Raw genomic sequence first — 23,887 nt, forward strand, 5'->3', positions numbered from 1 at the left:
TATCTCCCCAAAAAGCGGTGGTTTAGCCTGTAGGAGTTGAAGTTGTTTGAAATAAAGTTCGTAGTACTGCTTATCCTTCTGTGGCTTGCTGTGTTGTTAACACATCCACGCAGTAATGCTTGGTAAATGTATGAGGCGTAGACTATGTGGCTGCCTTACATATTTCAGTCATAGGTATGTTTCCTAGAAAGGCCATGGTAGCACCTTTCTTTCTAGTTGAGTGTGCCTTTTGTGTTATAGGCAGTTCTCTTTTTCCTTTGATATAACAGGTTTGAATGCATTTAACTATCCATCTGGCAATGCCTTGTTTGGATATTGGATTTCCTGTATGAGGTTTTTGGAAAGCAACGAACAATTGTTTCGTTTTGCGAATCTGTTTTGTTCTATCAATGTAGTACATTAATGCCCTTTTGATGTCTAATGTATGTAATGCTCTCTCAGCTACAGAATCTGGTTCTGGAAAGAACACTGGCATGTCCAATGTTTGATTTAAGTGGAACGATGATATGACTTTTGGTAAGAATTTAGGATTTGTTCGTAGAACTACCTTATGCTTGTGTATTTGAATAAAGGGTTCTTGTATGGTAAAGGCTTGTATTTCACTGACTCTTCTTAGAGATGTGATGGCTATTAGAAATGCTACTTTCCATGTTAAGTATTGTATTTCACATGAGTGCATGGGTTCAAAAGGTGGACCCATGAGTCGTGTTAAGACAATGTTGAGATTCCACGAAGGAACTGATGGTGTTCTTGGTGGGATAATTGTTTTCAGACCCTCCATAAATGCTTTTATGACTGGGATCCTGAATAATGAAGTTGAGTGCGTAGTTTGCAGATAAGCTGAAATTGCGGTGAGATGTATTTTAATGGATGAAAAAGCTAACTTTGACTTTTCTAAGTGTAGTAGGTAGCTTAAGATGTCTTTAGCAGATGCGTGTAATGGTTGAATTTGATTATTATGGCAGTAATAAACAAATCTTTTCCACTTATTTGCATAGCAATGTCTTGTGGTTGGGTTTCTAGCTTGTTTTATGACCTCCATACATTCCTGTGTAAGGTCTAGATGTCCGAATTCTAAGACTTCAGGAGCCAAATTGCTAGATTCAGCGATGCTGGATTTGGGTGTCTGATCTGTTGTTTGTGTTGAGTTAACAGATCTGGCCTGTTTGGTAGTTTGACATGGGGCACTACTGATAGGTCTAGTAGTGTTGTGTACCAAGCTTGTCGTGCCCAAGTTGGTGCTATTAGTATGAGTTTGAGTTTGTTTTTACTCAATTTGTTTACAAGATATGGAAGGAGTGGGAGAGGGGGAAAAGCGTATGCAAATATCCCTGACCAACTCATCCATAAAGCATTACCCTGAGAGTGAACCTATGGGTACCTGGATGCGAAGTTTTGGCATTTTGTGTTTTATTTTGTTGCAAATAGGTCTATTTGCGGTGTTCCCCATCTTTGGAAGTAAGTCTTTAGTATTTGGGGATGGATTTCCCATTTGGGGATCTGTTGGTGATCCCGACAGAGATTGTTTGCTAACTGGTTCTGAATTCCAGGTATGAACTGCGCTATTAGGCGAATGTGGTTGTGAATCGCCCAATGCCATATTTTCTGTGCCAAGAGACACAACTGTGTCGAGTGCGTTCCTCCCTGTTTGTTCAGATAATACATTGTTGTCATGTTGTCTGTTTTGACAAGAATGTGTTTGTGGGTTATTATAGGTTGAAATGCTTTGAGCGCTAGAAATACTGCTAGTAGTTCTAAGTGATTTATGTGAAGCTGTCTCTGCTGAGTGTCCCATTGTCCCTGGATGCTGTGTTGGTTGAGGTGTGCTCCCCACCCTATCATGGAGGCATCTGTTGTGATTACGTATTGAGGCACTGGGTCAAGAAAAGGCCGCCTTCTGTTTAAATTTATAGTGTTCCACCATTGAAGCGAGGTGTACGTTTGGCGGTCTATCAACACTAGATCTTGAAGTTGACCCTGTGCTTGTGACCATTGTGATGCTAGGCACTGTTGTAAGGGCCGCATGTGTAATCTTGCGTTTGGGACAATGGCTATGCATGAGGACATCATGCCTAGTAGCTTCATCACAAATTTTACCTGTAACTTTTGTTTTGGGTGCATGGCTTGTATTACGTTTTGAAATGTCTGTACCCTTTGTGGACTTGGAGTGGCAATCCCTTTTGTTGTGTTGATTGTTGCTCCTAAGTATTGTTGTATTTGACACGGCTGTAGGTGTGATTTGTTGTAGTTGAGTGAGAAACCTAGTTTGTGAAGGGTTTCTATGACCTACTTTGTGTGTTGTGAACACCGTTCTTGCGTATTGGTTTTGATTAACCAATCGTCTAGGTACGGGAACACATATATTTGCTGCCTTCTGATATGAGCTGCCACTACTGCTAGGCATTTTGTAAAAACTCTTGCCGCTGTTGTTATCCCGAATGGCAACACTTTGAACTGGTAATGTACCCCTTGGATTACAAACCTTAAGTACTTTCTGTGGGAAGGATGTATAGGTATATGGAAATACGCATCCTTGAGGTCTAGTGTTGTCATGTAGTCTTGTTGTTTGAGCAGTGGGATTACGTCTTGCAGTGTCACCATGTGAAAGTGATCTGATTTGATGTATATGTTTAATGTTCTGAGATCTAGGATAGGTCTTAGAGTTTTGTCTTTTTTGGGTATGAGAAAGTACAGGGAGTAAACTCCCATTACTTTCTGATGAATTGGTACTAGCTCTATTGCATCTTTTTGCAACAACGCTTGGACCTCCTGTTGTAAAAGATCCATGTGTTGTTTGGAATTGTAGAAATTCTATGCAATAACCATGCTGGATAATGGCTAAAACCCACTTGTCTGTTGTTATTTCTTCCCGGTTTTTGTAGAAATTGGTTAGTCTCCCCCCCCACTGGTGTTATGTGTTGGGGATTTGTGACGGTGAAGTCACTGTTTATTTTGTGGAGTTTTGGGACTCTGGAACTTCCCTCTACTCTTTGGGAACTGTCCCCCTCTGTATTGTCCCCGAAAACTTCCCCGCTGATATTGACTCTGATAAGTGGGTCTTGTTTGTGTGGTTGTGAGGTTGAGGGTTCTGTGCTCTGTCCCTGAAACCCCCCTCGAAAATGTGTTTTCCGAAATGTGCCTCTGCTCTGTGGGGAGTAGAGTGGGCCCATGGCTTTGGCCGTATCTGTGTCCTTTTTAAGTTTTTCGATAGCAGTGTCCACCTCCGGCCCAAACAACTGCTGTCCATTTAATGGCATATTCAGGACTGCTTGTTGTATTTCCGGCTTAAATCCTGAGGTGCGTAGCCATGCGTGCCTCCGTATGGTCACTGCTGTATTTACAGTCCTAGCAGCTGTGTCAGCTGCATCCATTGCTGAACGTATTTGATTGTTCGAGATACTCTTTCCTTCCTCCACCACTTGTTGTGCTCTTTTTTGGAACTCTTTGGGCAGGTGTTCTATGAAATGTTGCATTTCGTCCCAATGAGCCCTATCATATCTCGCCAGCAATGCCTGTGAGTTGGCAATGCGCCATTGGTTGGCTGCCTGTGCCGCAACCCTTTTCCCCGCAGCGTTGAACTTGCGACTTTCCTTGTCTGGAGGTGGGGCATCTCCTGAGGTGTGTGAGTTCGCCCTTTTGCAAGCTGCCCCTACCACTGAGTCTGGTGTTAATTGCTGTGTGATGTACACAGGGTCTGTTGGTGGTGGTTTGTACTTTTCTCCACCCTTGGAGTAATGGCCCTGCCCTTCACAGGCTCCTGAAACACTTGTTTGGAGTGTTTGAGCATTCCTGGTAACATAGGGAGACTCTGGTACTGGCTATGTGTGGACGACAGTGTATTAAAGAGAAAGTCATCCTCTATAGGTTCTGCGTGCAAGGTGACATTATGAAAAGCAGCTGCTCTTGACAGCACCTGTGTGTAGGCAGTACTGTCCTCAGGTGGTGACGGTCTCGCTGGATAACAGTAGGGACTGTTATCTGATACCGGCGCATCATAAAGATCCCATGCGTCAGGATCATCCTGACTCATCCCTGTACGAGTTGGAGATTGCATCATTGGTGGAGTGGCTACCGGTGATGGTTGTGGTGAGCGTTGTGGAGATGGTGGCGGAGTTACTTGTCTTGCCACCTTTGCCTGTGGCTGCTTGTCTTTCTCTTGGAAGGCAAGTTTTCTTTTCATTCTGATTGGAAGGAGAGTACTGATCTTCCCTGTGTCTTTTTGAATGTGGAGCCTTCTTTGAGTGTAATCTGGCTCCCCTGCCTCTAGTTCCTGTCCAAATCTGTGTCCTTGCATCTGTGAGGACAGGCCCTGTTCATCGGTGTAGGAACTCGATTTCGGTTCCGAGGCCGGATGTTTCAGTATGGAAACTTTTTTGGCAGTCTTTTTCGGCTCTGAAGACACTCTTTTGATTTTCGGCGTACTAATCTCTCGATGCCGACTCATTTCGGTGCCGCCCTCTCGGTGTCGAGATTGCTCTGACCCGGTGTCTCGGGGTCGAGTCTGCTCTGTGCCGGTATCTCGACCGGAGTCGGATGACTTCGACACATGCTTGCCCTTTTTCGGTGCCGATGGTCGGTCACCTATTTTTCGGGTTAAGCCATGGCCTGCTGGCGGTGGCGTCCCCTGGGCTTTTGTTGTTTTTCCGTGAGTTTTTTGTTGTGACGTCTTACTCACGGTTTTCGGCGTCTGTTCGGGATCGACCTCATCCGAGTCCGAATCCGCGATGGAGAAGGTTTCTTCTTCTCCTTCCAAGTGTTGCTGTCCTGTCGGCGCCGACGCCATTTGTAGTCTTCTTGCTCTTCGGTCTCTCAACGACTTCCTCGACCGAAACGCTCGACAGGCCTCACAGGTATCCTCTTTGTGTTCTGGAGACAAACACAAATTACAGACCAGATGCTGATCTGTATAAGGATACTTGTTGTGACATTCGTGGCAGAAGCGGAATGGGGTCCGTTCCATTAGCCTTGAAGACGCACACGGTCGGGCCGACCAGGCCCCGCCAGGGAATCGAAAACCCCGAAGGGCCACCGGAGCTCTTCCAAATTCGGTGTTGATCTGTTGTAACTAACCCGAAACCGAACGCAAACAATACCGTCAAATTTTCCGAGATTTTAACTAACTTTCCAAACTGAAACGCAGAGCGGAAAGGAACACGTCCGAACCCGATGGCGGAAAGAAAACAATCTAAGATGGAGTCGACGCCCATGCGCAATGGAGCCGAAAGGGGAGGAGTCCATCGATCTCGTGACTCGAAAAAAGACTTCTTCGAAGAAAAACAACTTGTAACACTCCGAGCCCAACACTAGATGGCGGGATGTGCACATCATGTGTATCTGCAGCTACACATGCCATCGAACATATATATATATATATATATATATATATATATATATATATATATTAATTTCAACAGTTTATTTGGGAAAACCTTGAGAGATCTACACAAATGTGCCCTTGCTGAATTCAGAATTGTACCCACTGTTTAGAAATCTGTAGCTTTCAGGGATCACTCATGGGTTTCACACCAGATTTCACCACAAACTGGAGGTAGTTTGAAAGCAGAAAAATCCGGAAAAAATGAGCTACCTCTCTGAAAAGTGCAGACATTGTGGTCATTTTGTTTTTCTTTTTATTCAGCTCTGCATGTTCCTGAAAGCTGGGAAGGCAGTGACTTTAGGACAGCCAACCTTTTGTTGAATCAATTTGTATGGAAAAGACACTTTTGCAGAGAACTTTTTTCCAGTCTTTCTAAAAAAATAAAACAATTAACTATATTTTGGCTATATATTTTTGTCCCCTGAAGGGGAAACCACAAACCCTGGTTTTCTTTAAAATCTACAAGACATTGGGAAAGGACGCAAATTTGTCGTGGAAAAATGTTATTTAGGCATAAACACAAACAACCCCCCAATAGCCAAAAAGGGCTTAGCATTCTAGGGCGAAAAGGCTTAGCAGTCAAGGGGGTAAGAGGAGAGTAGGAATCATACACATGCAAGATAGGAGTACAAACAAATACAAATAAAAAAGAGTATGCTACAAAAGCACTGACATTTATAAATCTTGGAAATCTGAAGAAGTATTTATGAAATATTTGTACCTAGGTGCCAAGTTGTCATATGTGTAAGCAACAGACATGAGTCGCTGAATCAAACTAGTTCCCTCGGCAAGAATGAGAAATACCTAGAAGAGAAGAAACATATAGCTAAAGTTTGTTATATCATTTATGCTCAAAAGTATATTTAAAAAATGTACATGATCCATACTAATGCACAGCACTTAAAGCAAAAACATATCTTAAAAAAACAAGTTGCAGGAGTCAATTTGATTCAAATGAAAACAATGTAATATTCTTTGTACTGCTATACTTAAAAAATCAATTAACGCCACAACAACTTAGAAATTCTAAGTAATGTCTCATTGGTGGATTCCTATTTTAACATTGTCAATTTGAACTTGTTTCACCTGACTAAAATGTAAATGTTTTCCACAAGTAATTTTAACCTGTGGAGGGGCACAGCTTCTACTCCACGTCAATCATGGCCAATGGCCCCTCAGCTTTTTCCCCAAATTCATAGTGATATTTTTGTGACCGGGTAAATGTGTCATCAATACCGAACTGTTTGTGCCCAAGAACAATTAAGCACCAAAAATACACCAAGTTGATTCCCCAACTAATAACTATGCTGAATAAAGAAAAAAGGTTAATCTAGCATAATTTACTTTAAATGTAACATTGGAACGCGGAAGTGCCTCTGGCTGTAATGATTTAGAGACTGGACAATGTAATAATGCATATAAAAAAAAATCTTCACACTTTCAAAGTCAAAAAAAGTTGCAAACTGCACTTTTGAGCAGAGATGAATAAGTCAAAAACTGACTTTCCCAGCTAAAAGCAGTACATTGTAGACTATGATGTCACTTTAAACAAATTATTTCGCAATCTATCATTACAGTAATACTTAAAGTACACTTCACTTCCATGCAGATCTGATTTATCTGATGCTTGAAACATCAAACTCTATGAACACCAGCACGCTATCTGAAAGAACAAGTTACTTACCTTCGGTAAGACCTTTTCTAGTAGAGACTACCTGCAGATTTCTCGCCTTGTGAATTTTCCCAGGCGTTAGACTGAATCTGTAAACTTTAATAGCAATTTCTGTGTGTAGTGACAGGTGATGTTGTGCAACTCATCATTTGTCTGGTCCTGAATGTTACTTTGGGGCCACTATAAGACAGCCACTTCAGAGTGCTGACTTTTTCTTTATGATCTCTTTCTGCACCATCGGACGCAGAGGCAATTGTATCGGAAGTGCAGAGTGCAGTTAGTTATACTTGGGGTCTTATTAACCCCTTCGCTGCCAGGCCTTTTCCCCTCCTGTGCCGAGCCTTTTTTTGGCTATTTGGGGCAGTTCGAGGCTTAGGCCCTCATAACTTTTTGTCCGCATAAGCTATCCACGCCAAATTTGCATCCTTTTTTTCCAATGTCCTAGGGATTCTATAGGGAACCCAGAGTTTGTGGGTTTCCCTGGAGACCAAGAAATTAGCCAAAATACAGCAAAAATGCAGTTTTAAAAAAAGAAAATGGGCAAAAGGGTTGCAGAAGAAGGCTTGTGGTTTTTTCCCTGAAAATGACACCATCAAAGGGTTTGCGGTGCTAAAATCACCATCTTCACAGCTTTCATGAACAGGCAGACTTGAACCAGAAAACCACATTTTTCAACACAACTTTGGCATTTTACTGGGACATACCCCAATTTGACTATTTATTGTGCATTCAGCCTCCTTCCAGTTAGTGACAGAAATGGGTGTGAAACCAAAGCTGGATCCCAGAATGCTAAACATTTTTGAAAAAATAAACACAATTTTGAATTCATTGTGTAGATCCTACAAGGTTTTCCTACAGAAAATAACAGCTGAAATAAAAAAAAATATTGAAATTGAGGTTAAAAGAAACGTTTTACTCTAACATTTTTCAGATTTTTGAAAGCAATATACCGTTACGTCTGCTGTACTCTTCTGGTTGCGGGGATATATAGGGCTTGTAGGTTCATCAAGAACCCTAGATACCCAGAGCCAATAAATGAGCTGCACCTTGCAATGGATTTTCATTCTATACCTGGTATACAGAAATTAATTTACAGCAATTAATTTGCTGAAATATAAAGAGTCAAAAATAGGTATCAATGGGCACAAGATAAGGTGTTGAGAAGCATTGTTTATTTGCACATCTCTGAATTCCGGGGTGCCCATACTAACAGGTGAGTTACAGGGCATTTCTCAAATAGACGTCTTTTTTTACATAATGTCCTACATTTGGAAGTAAAAAATGTAGAGAAAGACAAGCGGCAATAAACCTTGTTTTGCTATTCTGTGTTCCCCCAAGTCTCCCGATAAAAATGGTACCTCACTTGCGTGGGTAGGACTAAAGCTTGCGACAGGAAACACAATATGGACACATCACATTTTTACATTGAAATCTGACTGTTTTTTGCGAAGTGCCTAGCTGTAGGTTTTGGCCTCTAGCTCAGCCGGCACCTAGGGAAACCTACCAAACCTGCCCATTTTTTAAAACTAGATACCTAGGGGAATCCAGGATGGGGTGACTTGTGGGAATCTGCGCAGGTTCCGTTACCCAGAATCCTTTGCAAACCTTACAATTTGGCTAAAAGACACTTTTTCCTCACATTTTGGTGACAGAAAGTTCTGGAATCTGAGAGGAGCCACGAATGTCCTTCCACCCAGCTTTCCCCCAAGCCTCCTGATAAAAATGGTACCTCACTTGTATTGGTAGGCCTAGCGCCCGTGACAGGAAATGCCCCAAAACATAACGTGGACACATCACATTTTCCCAAAGAAAACAGACCAGTTTTTTTTAAAAGTGCCTAGCTGTGGATTTTGGCCTCTAGCTCAGCTGGCACCTAGGAAAACCTACCAAACCTGAGCATTTTTTAAAACTAGCCACCTAGGGGAATCCAGGATGGGGTGACTTGTGGGGATCTCACCAGGAGCTGTTACCCAGAATCCTTTACAAACCTCAAAATTTGGCTAATAAAACACTTTTTCCTCACATTTTGGTGACAGAAAGTTCTGGAATCTGAGAGGAGCCGCACATTTCCTTCCACCCAGCGTTCCCCCCAGTCTCCCGATAAAAATTATATGTCACTTGTGTGGGTAGGCCTTGTGCCCGCAAAAGGAAATGCCTCAAAACACCATGTGGCATCACCAAAAATATCAAATACTAAACTACTTGTTTTTGCAGGTGGAGGGAAGAGGAGGGGGGGGGGGGGAACCTGCGTTTTTGGTCCTGGGCTCAGCAGCCATGTAGGGAAGCCTACCAAACCCAAACATTTCTGAAAACTAGACACCAAAGGGAATCCAGGGAGTTGTGACTTGTGTGGATCCCCCAGCGTTTTCCAACCCAGAATCCTCAGCAAACCTCAAATTTTGCTAACAAAATCACATTTTTCCCACATTTCAGTGTGGGATCACTGCACCAGGACTAATTTCCTACCACCCAACGTTACCCTCAGTCTCCCTGTAAAAAGATACATCACTCGTGTAGGTGGGCCAAGTGCCTTTGACAGGGAAGAGCCAAAAACATGTCAAAACTGAGGGGGAACCAAAGCGGGTCCAAAAGGGCAGTTTGAAAAAAAACATTTTTAGGCTGACAAGTGGGGCAAAATTTTTATCGGTATAGATGAGACAATGCTGAGTGGTGGGAATTATGTAGGTTCCGGAAGGTTCCATCACAAAAATGTGGAAAAAATGTGTGATTTCCAGCAAAGTTGGAGGTTTTCAGGGCATTGTGGGTAAGAAAATGGTGCTGGGTGCATGTGAAGCCCAGATGTTTAGTTTTCAGACGTGTCTAGGTCTTGTAGATTTTTCTACATGGCAGCGTCTCAAAGTCCCAAAAGGGCAGTGCTCACCATTCCAAGTGGGAGGATTTTGAGAGTTAGCCAAGCTCTCATGGCCGAAATGTAAAACCAAAACCCAAAATAATCAAATGTCCTCTTGCTTGCCGTGGAACGAGTTGTTTTAGTGTGTGGGGGAGAGCTGAAGGACTGTTACCCCCCCTCAGATGGGGTGGGGACATAACCATGCCCATACTGGTTAGAAGTCACCACCACACTTTTTTTTTCTAAATTCTCTGGCATCTAGTATGGCCATATCCCCACCCTCTTTTTTTTTTAGAAAAAAAAAATCTTCCCTGGTCTCTAGTGGGTTGGGCCTTCCAAAAATAGGATATGGCCAACAGTAATGTGCCTAAAAAACAAAACGAACACATACACACACACAAATCTCTGGTGCCTAAGTGGTTTCTGCCCACCCCCCTCGGGCAGATTGGCCTAATAGAAATAGAGCGATATACCCCCGGGAGGGGGGCAGAAAAGGCCAATATTTTGGCCCCATGGGGGGTGGCCCTTGCCCAAGGGGCAGCTCCTCTTGTGGGAAATTAACGCAAAAGAAAAAACATCCCCAGTGCCTAGTGGTTTCTGCCCCCTTTGGGGACAGATCGGCTTAATAAAAATAGGCCAATCTACCTCCAAGGGGGGCAGAAATGGCCTAAAAGAAATTTCCCCCCCAGGGGAACGACCCTTGCTTAAGGGGTCAGTCCCCTTGTGTGAAATTGAAGCAAAAAATAATAATCCCTGGTGTCTAGTGGTTTCTGCCCCCAAGGGGGGCAGTTTGGCCTAATAAAAATAGGCCGATCTGCCCCAAGGGGGGCCGAAATGGCCTAAATACAATATGCCCCCCAGGGGAGTGACCCTTGCCTTCCTTCCAGCACAGTGGGAGGTGACATCTGATCCAGATATCACTGGAGGGGTCAGGGTGGAAGGGGAACCGATTCCCCTTCCAGCCCTGCCATTGGAGACGGTGGGTGAGAAGCCCATGGAGGGAGCGCCAGCGCTCCCTCCAAGCTCCGGTGCAGGGACATAATGGTTACGTCCTCGGCACAGGAGCACTGTGCCGTGGGATGTGACCATTATGTCCCCAGCACAGACCTAGTTAAAGAACTTCATAAGTCTATTACACAGAACGGGGAGGAGGGTGAGTCGGTAAGGATTCTGCTGCTAAGACTCTACTAGAAAAGGCAAGTAACTTGTTCTTCTGAAAAAGACTTATAACTGCAAATTTCTCACCTTGTGAGCAGATAAAGCCATACCCCTGTAGTTGGTGGTAGTGTGGAATGACTCATACAAGAAACTCCTGCAGGACAGACAGGGTGAAGTGCCCCTCACAATAGAACTGGTTGTCCAGGTAGTAATGCCTTGTGAAAGTGTGGAGGGGCGATCACATAATGGCCTGGCAAATGTCCATGACTGAGACAACACTCAGCAGCGCAGTAGTAGCAAGCTGTGATCTGGGGGAGTGAGCACATAACCCTTCCGGAGCTCCCTTCTGAAGGGGTGTTGAGGAGTAGGATTAGAGAGAGAAAGACTAACTAAGAGAGGTCTTGAGGTCTTGGGAGCTGACGAGGGAGGTACTCCTGGTTATCTGCAGTGACAGTCTCAGCACCCAGCAGAGAGATCTTCCTCCATTAAGCGAGGGACGAGTGGCATCATACAGCTGAGTCAACCTGAGACCTGAACTGGCCGGCTAATATTCTCAAGTCAGTGGAGTAGGGGACTGTGCTTCCTGGATTACTGGCACCATGGTAAGATTGCTGTTTGAGAGCGGCCTGTGGCAATGGAAAGACTAGAGGGTGGGAACTTATGGGAAAGACTGTGGCTCCACTGAGTGGACTGAATAAACTCCATGTAGGGTGAAAACTACACCAGCGGAAAAGAGCGGAGAGGGGATAAAAGAGCAGTATGCAGCAAATGCTCTACCTTTCCTGTAATTGGATAGTGAGACAGTTATGCCACCACAAGAGACAAAGCACAAAACGTCCAGAAACAAGAGTTTATTTTTTCTCTCATTAGGATCCTACTGATGAAATTCCCAGAAGGGGAGGGGGTCGAAGCAGCAATCAGCAGGGTGGAAAATCATCATCCCCCCCCGGACACCCGGCAGAGGAGGGTGGGGGGCTGTACTGCGTAAGTTGACAGCTGATGGCCTAGGATAACGACAGCCGGGCACAAAAGAACTGTTGGAGCGAGGAGCGCGCCCTTTGCACCCTGCATTCCGTCCACCCTCGTGTGGCAACCGGGGTGGGGGATATGGACAGCTCCAACAGCCTAGATGGTGTCCCCTTCGCGTGGCCCTGATGAGAGAAGGAAGGGAACCTGCTAGGGGCAATAACAGTTGCAGATCCTGACCGGGGTATCAGGGGAGATGACCCCAGGAAGAGGGATTTGTTTCTACATTGATCAACCCACAAGGAGGAGCCCCGAAGTCCTAGGATCCTAGAGACTGAAGTGTGGTTCAGAGGCTGGGGGTCTCTGTCTGAGGGGCACAGCAGTAACTCCCCCAAAGCTGGGGGGGGGAGCACTTCAGTAATTTCGAAGCAGGCCTCATAGCATTGGACCAGGCCGGGAGGGAAGCGGCTCCGGAGTATTGGCGGCGTGGGATCCGCCCAGGGACTGGCAGAGAGGGGGACCAGGGGCAGACCATCCAAGACAGATATATTTGTCAGGTGACATCAGGAGGTGAGGAGCAGGAGGCTGGGGACATGGTGAGGGGCCATACTCCTAAATCAATTCAAGTGAATAGCCTGGATAGCGATATGGTTTAAATGGAGGTGTTGAGGGGGCCAGACAGGGTGTGGGGAAAGGACCCCGGGGTGAAGTTTTAGGGCCTAATGGAGAGCCCTCACCGAGCACCATTATGGCAGCCATACAGCACATTCAAGGCTCCATCTCACCCTGAGAGCCGAAGTTAGACGTGATCTAAATCAACGTCAACTTCCTCAGGACAGATATGGGCAAGATCTCTGAGAAAGTGGCCGTGGCCTAAACATGCATAGAGGGGCGGATGGCAACCACCAAACGTCTGGAGGAGCAGGTTCGGTCCCTCACCAAGAAGAGCTCAGAGATGGCAGCCAAACTTGAGTACCAGGAAGGAAGGTCCAGGACAAACAATGTGCGAGTGGTGGGGGTGCCAGAGGGCATGGAAGGCCCTAGTGTGGACCTCTTTGTGGAGGTCCTGATTTTGAATAAACTCAAACCGAAACGACTGTCCAACTTCTTCTCGGTGGAAAGGGCACACAATGCCAAAGCCAAGGGGCCCGCCATGCACATTAACTACAAGGAACGAGACGCCATCCTGAAGGCGGTCAGATCGTATGGGGACTTAATGCTTTTATTTGTTTGTTTCCCCGACTTCACCATCCATGTGCAGCATCAACGGAAGAACTCTGAGGAAGTTAAAAAAGCGCTGAGGGCCAGGGAACTTAAGTACATGATGCTGTTCCCAGCTTGCAGGAATCTGATTTCCTGGGATCTGGGGTGCCCCTAAATACTAAATTTAGGGGTGTGTTTAGGTCTGGGAGGGCAGTAGCCAATGGCTACTGTCCTTGAGGGTGCCTGCACCCTCTTTGTGCCTCCTCCCTGTGGGGAGGGGGGCACATCCATAATCCTATTGGGGGAATCCTCCAAACTCAAGATGGAGGATTTCTAAAGGAAGGGGTCACCTCAGCTTAGGACACTTTAGGGGCTGTCCTGACTGGTGGGTGACTCCGCCTTGTTTTTCTCATTATCTCCTCAAGCCTTGCCGCCAAAAATGGGGGCAGTGGGTGGAGGGGCGGGCATCTCCACTAGCTGGGATGTCCCTAGGGTGCTGTAACAAAAGGGGTGAGCCTTTAGGGCTCACCACCAGGTGTTACAGTTCCAGCAGGGGGAGGTGAGAAGCACCTCCACCCAGTATGGGCTTTGTTACTGGCCACAGAGTGACAATGGCTTTCTCCCCATCTGGCCAGCAACATGTCTAGTGAAGTCGGATTGGTATTCAGGGGGCATCTCTAAGATGCCTCTGGGTGCATGTTACAATAAATTGCACACTGGCATCAGTGTGCATTTATTGTGCTGAGAAGCTTGATACCAAACTTCCCAGATTTCAGTGTAGCCATTATGGAACTGTGGAGTTCGTGTTTGACAAACTCCCAGACCATATACTCTATGGCTACCCTGCACTTACAATGTCTAAGGTTTTGCTTAGACACTGTAGGGGCATAGTGCTCATGCACAAATGCCCTCACCTGTGGTATAGTGCGCCCTTCCTTAGGGTTGTAAGGCCTACTAGAGGGGTGACTTACCTATACCACAGGCAGTGTGAGGTTGGCTTGGCACTCTGAGTGGAGTGCCATGTCGACTTAGTCATTTATTCCCCACCAGCACACACAAGCTGTGAGGCAGTGTGCATGTGCTGAGTGAGGGGTCCCCAGGGTGGCATAAGACATGCTGCAGCCCTTAGAGACCGTCCCTGCCATCATGGCCCTTGGTACCAGTTACAAGGGACTTATCTGAGTGTCAGGGCTGTGCCAATTGTGGACACTGGTGCTGAGGCCTGGTTAGTAGGGTCCCAGCACACTTTCAATCAAAACTTAGCATCAGCAAAGGCAAAAAGATAGGGGGTAACCACGCCAAGGAGGCATTTCCTTACACATGTGTTTTTTTAAGCTTTGTGAAATACTTTGGAATAAAATAAGGCTTAAAATACAGTTTCAACAAGTCAAATATAATTTTATTTTCTGAACAGCAGATTGCAATATTACTTTAACCAATAACCTCCACAGTTAGATATTTTTCAAACATATAATACTATAGATTGGTCAGCAGCTACCTAAAATATAGAGCAATTAAACCATTCTCATGTATTAACTTAACAGCATCATTCGGATAATAGGAGCTTTGTTCTACAAACCAAATAATGAAAGTTATGGCAATGTTTAAATATGTATATGCATACCTCTGTTAAACGGGGTATATTAAGTCCTTTTGTATGATCCCCAGCTGCTTTCCTTGATTTTAGAGGCCATGTTCTTTTTCGGTGACCCTCAGCAATACCAGACCAGGCAAAAACGTCATGATAAGCTAAATCCAAATCTGATGGATCAACTGCAAACTGGCATATTAACTTCAGCAGGCAAGCCAGGCAGTCCAGCTGCCACTAAGGAGAAGACAAATTTCCATAATTTTAAAGAAGTCTGTGTGACAGCAATTTGGATTTATGGATATGAAAATATATGAGAAAACGCAAATTCCTTCCGGAAGGAAGGGTGGAGCAAACGTCTTAACACAAATCTAACAAGGTCTGTTTTTTTTTCTCCAAGCAATCATTATAAACCAGAATAAAGTTTAAAAATAATCCAGTAATTCTAAAATAAGCATCTCTGGTTGGCATATACATTTTTTGGTGCAAAAATAACACACTTTGTCAACACAAATGAAAAGAAACAAAGATTATCTCAATTCTTCAGTGAAATTATATTGTTTAACAAAGTTAAAAAGTCACCTACCTTCCCTAAAACATTTTGTGATAAACACTTATCCAATTTGCCATTAACCAATTGGGATAACTATTGTATTTACTGAAATGTCAGTTTGAGATAAAGAGTGATATCTCATCTGAGCAGCAGTGGGGTCACCTTAGAAGTGAGTTTGCAGCTGCGTAAATGTGCTAGAGCACCAGTCATGTTTTCCAACTTTATTCCTTATACCAAAACGGCTTAAGGAGAAGACAGACCAAATGGAAAAACCTTAAGAAAGTACTCATCTTCTGCCCAAAGGTCACAAGAAACCACAGAGCAAGGTACTGAGTAATTATCAAGAAGACAGGTTAACCTATACACTTCTTATAGCTGAATTTCTAAATATGCAGACAGTGATGTAGTTCCTGAGGAACAGAAGTAACACAAAACAGAAAGGATTACTACCATTATAAGATATGAACGGCCACTAACCCAAGCATTTACCCCTTCAACTCTTAGAAAAGCTTATATTGGATAATTCCAAACAAACAAGAACATACTGAAAGTCTATCATATAAAGCCTTTTTAGGCTCTGGTTTGTCAAAAAAAGAGAATGGAGCTGACTTTTTAAGAGCTTCAAGTATCACACAGGTACTGGCCCCTGGATAGCATTGAGTTTGTTGGGTTAGAAACTAACAGTGCATGCACCTGTGTTGAAGGTCAGGAGCCTGGAGCTTGCAGTCATTTTACTGCTTAAACCCAGTGCCGTACAGTTCAACCAGCAAAACAAAAAAAGGAAAAGCTTAGATAATGAGCCCAAATATAGGGCACAGTCTGGGTTACTGTGATAAAGCATTAGGCAATGTCACCCCTGATATTACCAGTGACATTACTGAAGACATGACATGAATGGCGTGCCACACAACTGCACTTTTTCACATTTATTTGCTGCAAGTAGAAATAGAGATTTTCTTCTCAATATAATGTCTGCAAGGATGAGTGAGAGTAATTCAACTATCCGAATCTGTGAAAGATCAAGTGCAGCAGACACTTTTGCACCACTGCACTAGTGACCCTGATGTTTTACTGGGTCACTACTGGAATACTACTGTAACTGATGCTCAGTGCCACAGTTAATACAAGAAACACAGAACACTAATTATACTAAATCTAGATTTAGGGGGCCATAGGGTGATGCGCTCAAACAATATGTTTATCAAATTAATATCAAGCTATTTTCTAAAAACATGTTTGGGGTCAAAATGTACAGACCGCATCACTTTTGGCTATTTACTTGCTTTCCAGGATGGTGTCAATAAATGAATGGTAAACATACAGAAACAATAATTACCAATGATTAACAGATTTAATTATCAAAAGTAAAGTACAAAATTAGCTGACAGAAAATACATGTAAATTCATCACAAACTAAACAAGATTAACTTTTTGCTGCATTACTTCAATTGTAATTTTACAATAAAATCTACATATGAAAATGTTCATCAAGATAACACATTTAGGTCACTACTATAAAATCGCACATACCACAGTCCAAGGTTCATGTTCTTTTGGTTCTAAAATTCCAGAATTAAACATTTCTATTAAAAGTTCAAGGCCTCCTGCAGCAACAAACTGTAGAAAAAGTGACAATATTAGGATTTAGTAAAAAAAACTGAAACCCAAGTGCACCTATTAAACATTTAACTATATAATATAAAATAAGTCTGGAAATGTGTCACTAACGCTTTGGACACAAATAATACTCAGCTGTGATACACACGCATCATGCGTAGCTTTGGTAGCTACAGTGTTCCTAATTTTAAAAAATAACTAAAATTACTTAGAAAATGCATTAATGGTTGTTGTTTTAAGAGACTCGCCATGCACTTTTTTAACAAGTTCCAATACAAAAGTTTGATTCAACAGAAAAGCAACACTGAATAACTGGAGGCTTTTGAATCTTTTTATCATTCACCCTAAAAAACAGTGTGCGGTAAGTCAAAAAAGGTCCAGATGTTTCCATTTACAGACCATACACTCTGTATCATCCTCATGTTGTCAACAATGGCAAGATTAGGGGAAAGGAAAATGTTAAAAATAAAAATTGTTTCATATCTAGTGTTAGCTTTTTTTGTGATTGTTTTTCTTTTTCCTTAAAGTACAAGTCAATGAAAACACACAGACCCCTTAGTCTTATTTGAGCGTGTATCCGTAATCAGAACCTTTACATTAAATTGACTAGCATCTCACTATGCCACCTACAAATCACCATTTTAGTAATCTTAATTATCATACATACATTCTTCTTCCCACAAATTCTTCATCCTATGAAACAGTTCACAGGGTTATACTTGTTCCACTAGGTGTGCACAGCCAATACAGGGAATGAAGCCCTCCATGCAAAACGCTTCTTGGTCTCTGGCAAATGGCACCTCCTCCACATCATCCTTGTAATTATCACCATACATTGGATTTCCCATTGACACTAGTTGCACCTTAAAACATTTCAAGTCTGGTAGTCAAAATAGTTCATAATGACTATTATATTCCAAGATACTTACCACTTCTGGGGATAAGGAATCACTCATCAGCTGATAGATCCCTAGAGAACTCAAGCTTTAAGTAGAAATAAACCCTCTCCCCATCCTTCTGATAAGATGGAACTCCCTACCCCAAAGCCCAGGTGACAACATAGCGCATGTTTTTCAAAGAAGACCTGATAAGATTGCAGTGTTGCCCTAAGATGTCCAAAGTAGCTAGAGGAGAGTCAGATCTACGCCATGGTTTGAGAAAAATCATCCAACTATGTATAGAATTTCCATTTGGATTAATTCTACATACATGTAACTCATGTGGATATCCTCGAATGTGTGCCCAGATCTGGTGCTCACAGACCTAACTTCGACATCCTTAGTCTAGTGATTACCTCTCAATCTCAGTGTTTAACATCACCATACACTCTGCTGAAGCTGTACTGCCCTCGTACCTCTCACATGTCCTCTCATATTTTATTTAGTTCCTCGTCGATCCTATCTTAGCATTCGGTCTCATGACAAGCTTGGAGCAGAAATCGGTTTTAGAAATGTTCTACATATATCCATATATGTCTGCCTTCTCCCTTTCCCTGTCGCTCCTAGTGTGAGCAGAGAGTGAAAATAGTCCTGTTTCTCAATGTTCAATGAATATGGATTATACTCCTGCTCATCTAAGAAATGTTTTTCAAAGTCCTACATTGAAATACTTGGCACAGTTCCATTTTTATGTTCTATCTCTTTGACAAGTGCACTAAGTTATCTTTGGTGCCAAGATCACACTCAATAAAAGCTTCAATAAATACATAAGCATAGAACACCACAGTAGTTTAGATTGACTACGTTCAGGAGAAAATTTCCAAATTATGTTAGCATATCTTTTCCTATTCTTGCCACCATTCAGAGCTTCTAACTTGATTCCAAACTGTCACAGAACATCACAACAAACAAATCAATAGCAACTGAAAACAGTCCTTCTACAATGGGAGTGTACTGATGAGGAATTTACAGGCAGAAGTGCAAATCCATACAAAAGAACTAGTTATTCAAAGGAATATAACATAGCTCGTCTGGAAACGGTTCAAATTTCAAATCTTCAGACCAGCTTTGTTACATTCCTTTGAGATGAGCTCCAAGAAGGTGAAATAAATATCAGGGCTTGCACTCGGTATATTTTGTTGTACTACAATGACCGTTATGCACTGGCATGGGCTACTGAGCCAAAAGACTGCAGATAATGATATTGTGAAATATAATTCATACCTACATGGGCCATAATCCAAAGCAAGACCAGATATTAAAAAAATGGCTACTTCACTATGAACTGCACCGGTGATTTGCTGGCCTGATGGTGTGCAAGCCCCAATTTCTTTGTTATAGGACTGATAATTTCAATCCCAACCATCCAGAAGGGATAGAAATAGAAAAAGGCAAATTCAGAAACCTAGATGACCAAATGTAATTAAAAATTAACCCCTCTATTGCAAACAGCAGTTCCGCAATAGAAGTCTGATTAGCCCTCTCACTGGCCTCATTAAAGAAGTCAAAGAGGAAAGGGCAAAGCTGCATTATCAATGATGTCATTTAACATGTCATGAGTGATGTAATGAACAAGTTACTTACCTTTGGAAACGCCTTATCTGGTAGACTGATGTCATTGCATGGTGGGGGCACAAGTTTTTGTTCAATTTACTTTTGTCAAATTACAGTATGTGAACGCTTTTTACATTTTTTAACATATGCTCTGGTCTCATTTTAACACCTCACTATAATGTTACTTTAACCTTTGTTTTTTTCATTAGGGAAAACAATATATATGTACATAAATAGGAATCTCGCCTTGCATCTAAATGAAGGGTGTGTCAGGTAAACATGGAGTCAGCTCTCCACAAAAATTCCATCACAGCTCCATTAATCAAGGATTCCAACACTCCAGGGTGCTCGAAGTGCAACAGTGTCTGTGTGCTACCGGTTTGGACACATTTCAGCTGCCCTGCACCTTTGCCCATAAAACAGAGAGACAATCTTTGGTGATATATTTTAAAGTGCATGATCACAAACATACTTCCAAATTCACATAATACATTGTGCATCATCTCCGCACTTTATACATTTCTATTTAGACCTTCTTGTCATGATTAAAGACAGTACACACTTATTCTGAAATCTGCCATTATTATCCTTAAATAAAGTGCAACCAACTCAATTATGCCTCATTGGGCGTTCTTTTCACAGTTTCAATAGTGCATTTGTCCCAATATTTTCTATTTTGGTCATGTTTATCTGTAGTTAACTTTTTAGACATTACACTTAAAATCATGCATCATAATATGTAAAGAGTTCTAGTACAGTGGGCAATTCTAATGCAAAGAATATTTTTCAAAAGTGCTTGTGCTGGAATATTGCACATAACATTATTTTCACTGCATTTAAAATCATGTATTGGGATATACACATTTCTAATATAAAGCCCCAGTGGGCACTCTCTAGTGTCAAGTGTACTTAAAAGTCATTGTGCTGGGATGATGTTAATTTGGTCTTTATATAGTATGTTTCTCTACCTAAGTGACTAGCGCTATAAAAGTGCTCTTATGCTAGTTAAAACATTTATTTAAAAAAAACGTACTTAAACAACTTTGCCTCCCATTACTCATATCCTACAGGGGAGAAAGAACTTCTGGAACTGCAACACCATTTCTTCTTGGATTAGTTGTATTCCATATTTCTTTTTTGTTTTTTTACATCTCACAAGTGGGTATGCAAATCTTCAATGTTCAAACACCTGGGGGTTTTGTGTCTAATTTTATTATGTAGCATGCCTCTAACTGCCCTAAGCTCTTCTCCCTAATACTGCGCCTCTGATGTTCTTTGGTATGGTGTCTACTACAAAATATATTAGAGCTTGCACTTCACTATTGTGGTGTTCTTCAAAGCGGCAAGCGACTGGATACAATCTATCCTTATTTTTGATCACCCTCAAATGTTGTAAGATTCTTTTCAAAGAGGCGTTGAGACATAAAGAGTAACCCCTGACCAACCAGGAGCTGAGCCGAAACTTGGGTATTTGAATTTGGTACAGCTGCGAGTCTCCTAGGATGGAGGGCTCCAAAGGCAGGGAAGCCGTGGCCCGCTGATAATATTCAGGGGAAGCGGGGGTCCACACCCTCAGGGATAGTGAGATGGACTGGAGGAGGGACCCAGAGGTGAGGGGTGTCAGGGAAGGACCTTCCTCCCCCCATGCGGGCGAATGTGGTCCAGCAGCTGAGCCTGCCCGATGCAAAATTGTGATGGCCCACGGGTGAAAACACGCAGGACGAGAGGAGTCCCGGTGAAGGGCAGAGCGTTGCAGGAGTGAAAGCAACTCACATGGAGGCCCACTGAAACCCATATAGTGAAGGGGACACCTGTTGAGGAGGGTGCTTCGGGGAGCGGCTCGTCCTGCTACCTCTGAGGAGGGGGATGAGCTGAGGTCCTGGTGAGAGAAGGATCTGGGACTGGCCTCCAGGAGAACTGAAGTTCAGCGCAAGGAGGGAAGACCCCGCTGCTGAAGAGTGGAACGCATAGACCATGTTGGAGGCCCCCGTCTGAGTGACTAAGGGACTGAGGGTCCTGGTACATGGACCTGGGGCCTTAAAGTATCCATGCACAGTCCTGTCCACGACCGTGGAGAGAGTTGCAGCTCGCCTGGCCTCTCTAAACTGCACAGGGGGAGCAGCTTGAGGAACTGCTGCCTGGGGACGAAGATGAGCGTGGAGTGTGTGCCCTCCCCTATCACCCTCTCCAACAATACCCCCCACCCTCAGCAAGCCATAATAATCTAAGAGGACACACATCTCCCATGCTTGCCCCTGCCTAAAGTACTATGAACTGAGGTGAGCTGGGGATGCTCATGCCAACTGGGGGAAGTGGCTGGCCCCTTGGGGAGGTTTGGCTCGCACTGCTGCCCCAGCAGGTCACCCCGTGCAGCTGAGGAGTTGGCTTGGTTGTCGGGGCCCCATGGGAACTTGGCACAAGGCGGTCCCCGTGATCTTCAACCTAGGAGACATACATCCAGATTGAACAACATTGTGATTCTGTAAACAAGATGGTGCACACCAAACATACACGACTAGAAAATTCTCCGGCTGAGCGGAGCAACCGAATAACTTTGATGATGTCCTCCCACCCCCCACCCACAGAGCAAATAGAAGCCCACAAAGTAGCAGTATTAGCAGCTATAGGAGAGACCAAGTTGGCATTGGAAGGGAAGATAGATACAGTGGCCATTGACCTTTGCTTACTAAGAGCGTATCACCGCACCTTAACTGGTAGGGTAGGAAAAACAGAGAAGGAGGTGCAACAGCTGCAGCCCATGGTCAAGGACCACGAGAAACAACTGATACAGCTGCAAGAAGAAACAGGGTGGATGATCTGGAGTACACCTTTTTCTTCACAATGGAGACCTAGAAAGGACTGGAAAACCAGAAATGTGCCTGCCAGCCTGAACAGGACTCCCCCATTGTGGGAGGATTGGACAGAGTTCAGACCCAAAAGGAAACCCCACTTTAGGCTAAAGGCAACCCCAATAAAAGCACAAGCGAAGACAAAACAGGAGACGGTGGTGTGTGAGCTTCAGCGTACGTGCTCCATACCAACTAGCACTATAAGGGCGAAGTTGGCACACACTTCCAACAATCGTGATGGTTCATCCATCGAGTCCCTGTCTGGCGAGTAGCACGACGAAGGACCAGTAGTGATCCCAATGACTGCGGACCAGCTGTAGTGATATTGTGACCTAAATGAGATCACTGAGAGAAGGTTAAGCACTTTGACAGACATTACAGGCCAGAATATGATGGGCCTCATAAGGGTCATTGAGGAATGCACCAGGAAGGCTGCGCCCTCACATGTCATTAAAACACTTGCTATCTTGACTTAACTATACTGTTCTTAATATGATTCTAGTTCTGTTTATTAAGATGGGGCAGCAGGCATCTCGGGAATTGGGGTGGTGGGTAGTTCTGAGCCCGCAGCACAAGGTGACTGGGAGGGGAGAGCTAGGGGTAGGGAATTTCACCCTTCGAGGACATGGACGAAACCCTAGGAGCCCGGCGGCAGGAGGGGCATGCTGAAATGATGGGAAGCAGTGGGACATTTACGACTTAATGGGGGATGAAACAAGAGAAGATTTGGGCTGAATTTTAACTCTAAAAATTCTCTACTGAAACTGGGGGCTAAGTTAAAACTGGGGGCGGTAAGTAAATACCTGCTTAGACAGGACCCATCCACCATCCTATTGTAGGAAACTCATCTGCTGGTCAGTAATTCTAGATTCCTGGGGAAAGGCAGATACAAACTGCTGGCACATGCGGGTTCATGAGGGGATCCAGAGGGGTGGGACTTCTGATTCATTGTACCCTGCCACTAGAGATTATTTGAGCATGGGTGGATGACAACAACTCATGGACGATGCTACAAAGAGGATGAGGTCATAGGATAATGTTATCCCCTCCCCTCCTCCCCCCTGAGTCTACAATCCATTGGACTGGAACGTACGGGGCTTGGCTGACATTCTCCGGATTCACTGAGGACCATTGAGGGGGACCTCAATCTGACGCTCTGGGGGAACATGGACAGCGTGATAGGATCAGGGGGACCCAGTACGATCCAACACCAGACTGGCCACTTTTGAAGAAGCTGTGGGTCTCAACAGCCATGGAGGGCGAGGAACGCTGGCATAAGTCAGCCTTCATACACTGCCATAACACAGGGGCTATGTCCTAACTTTACCACTTCCTGGTGCCCGTGCACCATCTGTGCAGATATTTAGATACCACCTTCCTTCCCTGGAGAATTTTGGACCACTCACCACTGCTTAGGGTGGTCCACATGAGTGTCTCCGGCTCGAACACTCCGTGGAGACTCGATGCTTTGAATTACAAAATAACGAAACACAGACAATGGTGACTATGGCTACGGTCAATTATTTTGTGGAAAACGAGGGCTAAGTCCAATGGACGATTG

General features: G+C 43.9%; 1 protein-coding gene across 2 annotated transcripts in view; it reads right to left on the bottom strand.

The window, feature by feature from the left end:
• The window catches only part of USP34 (ubiquitin specific peptidase 34), a 1,940,069-nt gene that overhangs the window by 1,285,344 nt on the left and 630,838 nt on the right, over positions 1-23,887 (bottom strand). For both annotated transcript variants that reach the window (XM_069234398.1, XM_069234397.1), the window contains 3 exons: positions 16,899-16,985; positions 14,852-15,052; positions 6,099-6,181 (listed from right to left, as the gene is read on the bottom strand). In XM_069234398.1, the coding sequence (XP_069090499.1) occupies positions 6,099-6,181; positions 14,852-15,052; positions 16,899-16,985 (371 nt within the window). The remainder of the gene's footprint in view (positions 1-6,098; positions 6,182-14,851; positions 15,053-16,898; positions 16,986-23,887) is intronic.

Source organism: Pleurodeles waltl, chromosome 5 (genome assembly GCF_031143425.1).
Source record: "Pleurodeles waltl isolate 20211129_DDA chromosome 5, aPleWal1.hap1.20221129, whole genome shotgun sequence".
NCBI lineage: Eukaryota > Metazoa > Chordata > Amphibia > Caudata > Salamandridae > Pleurodeles > Pleurodeles waltl.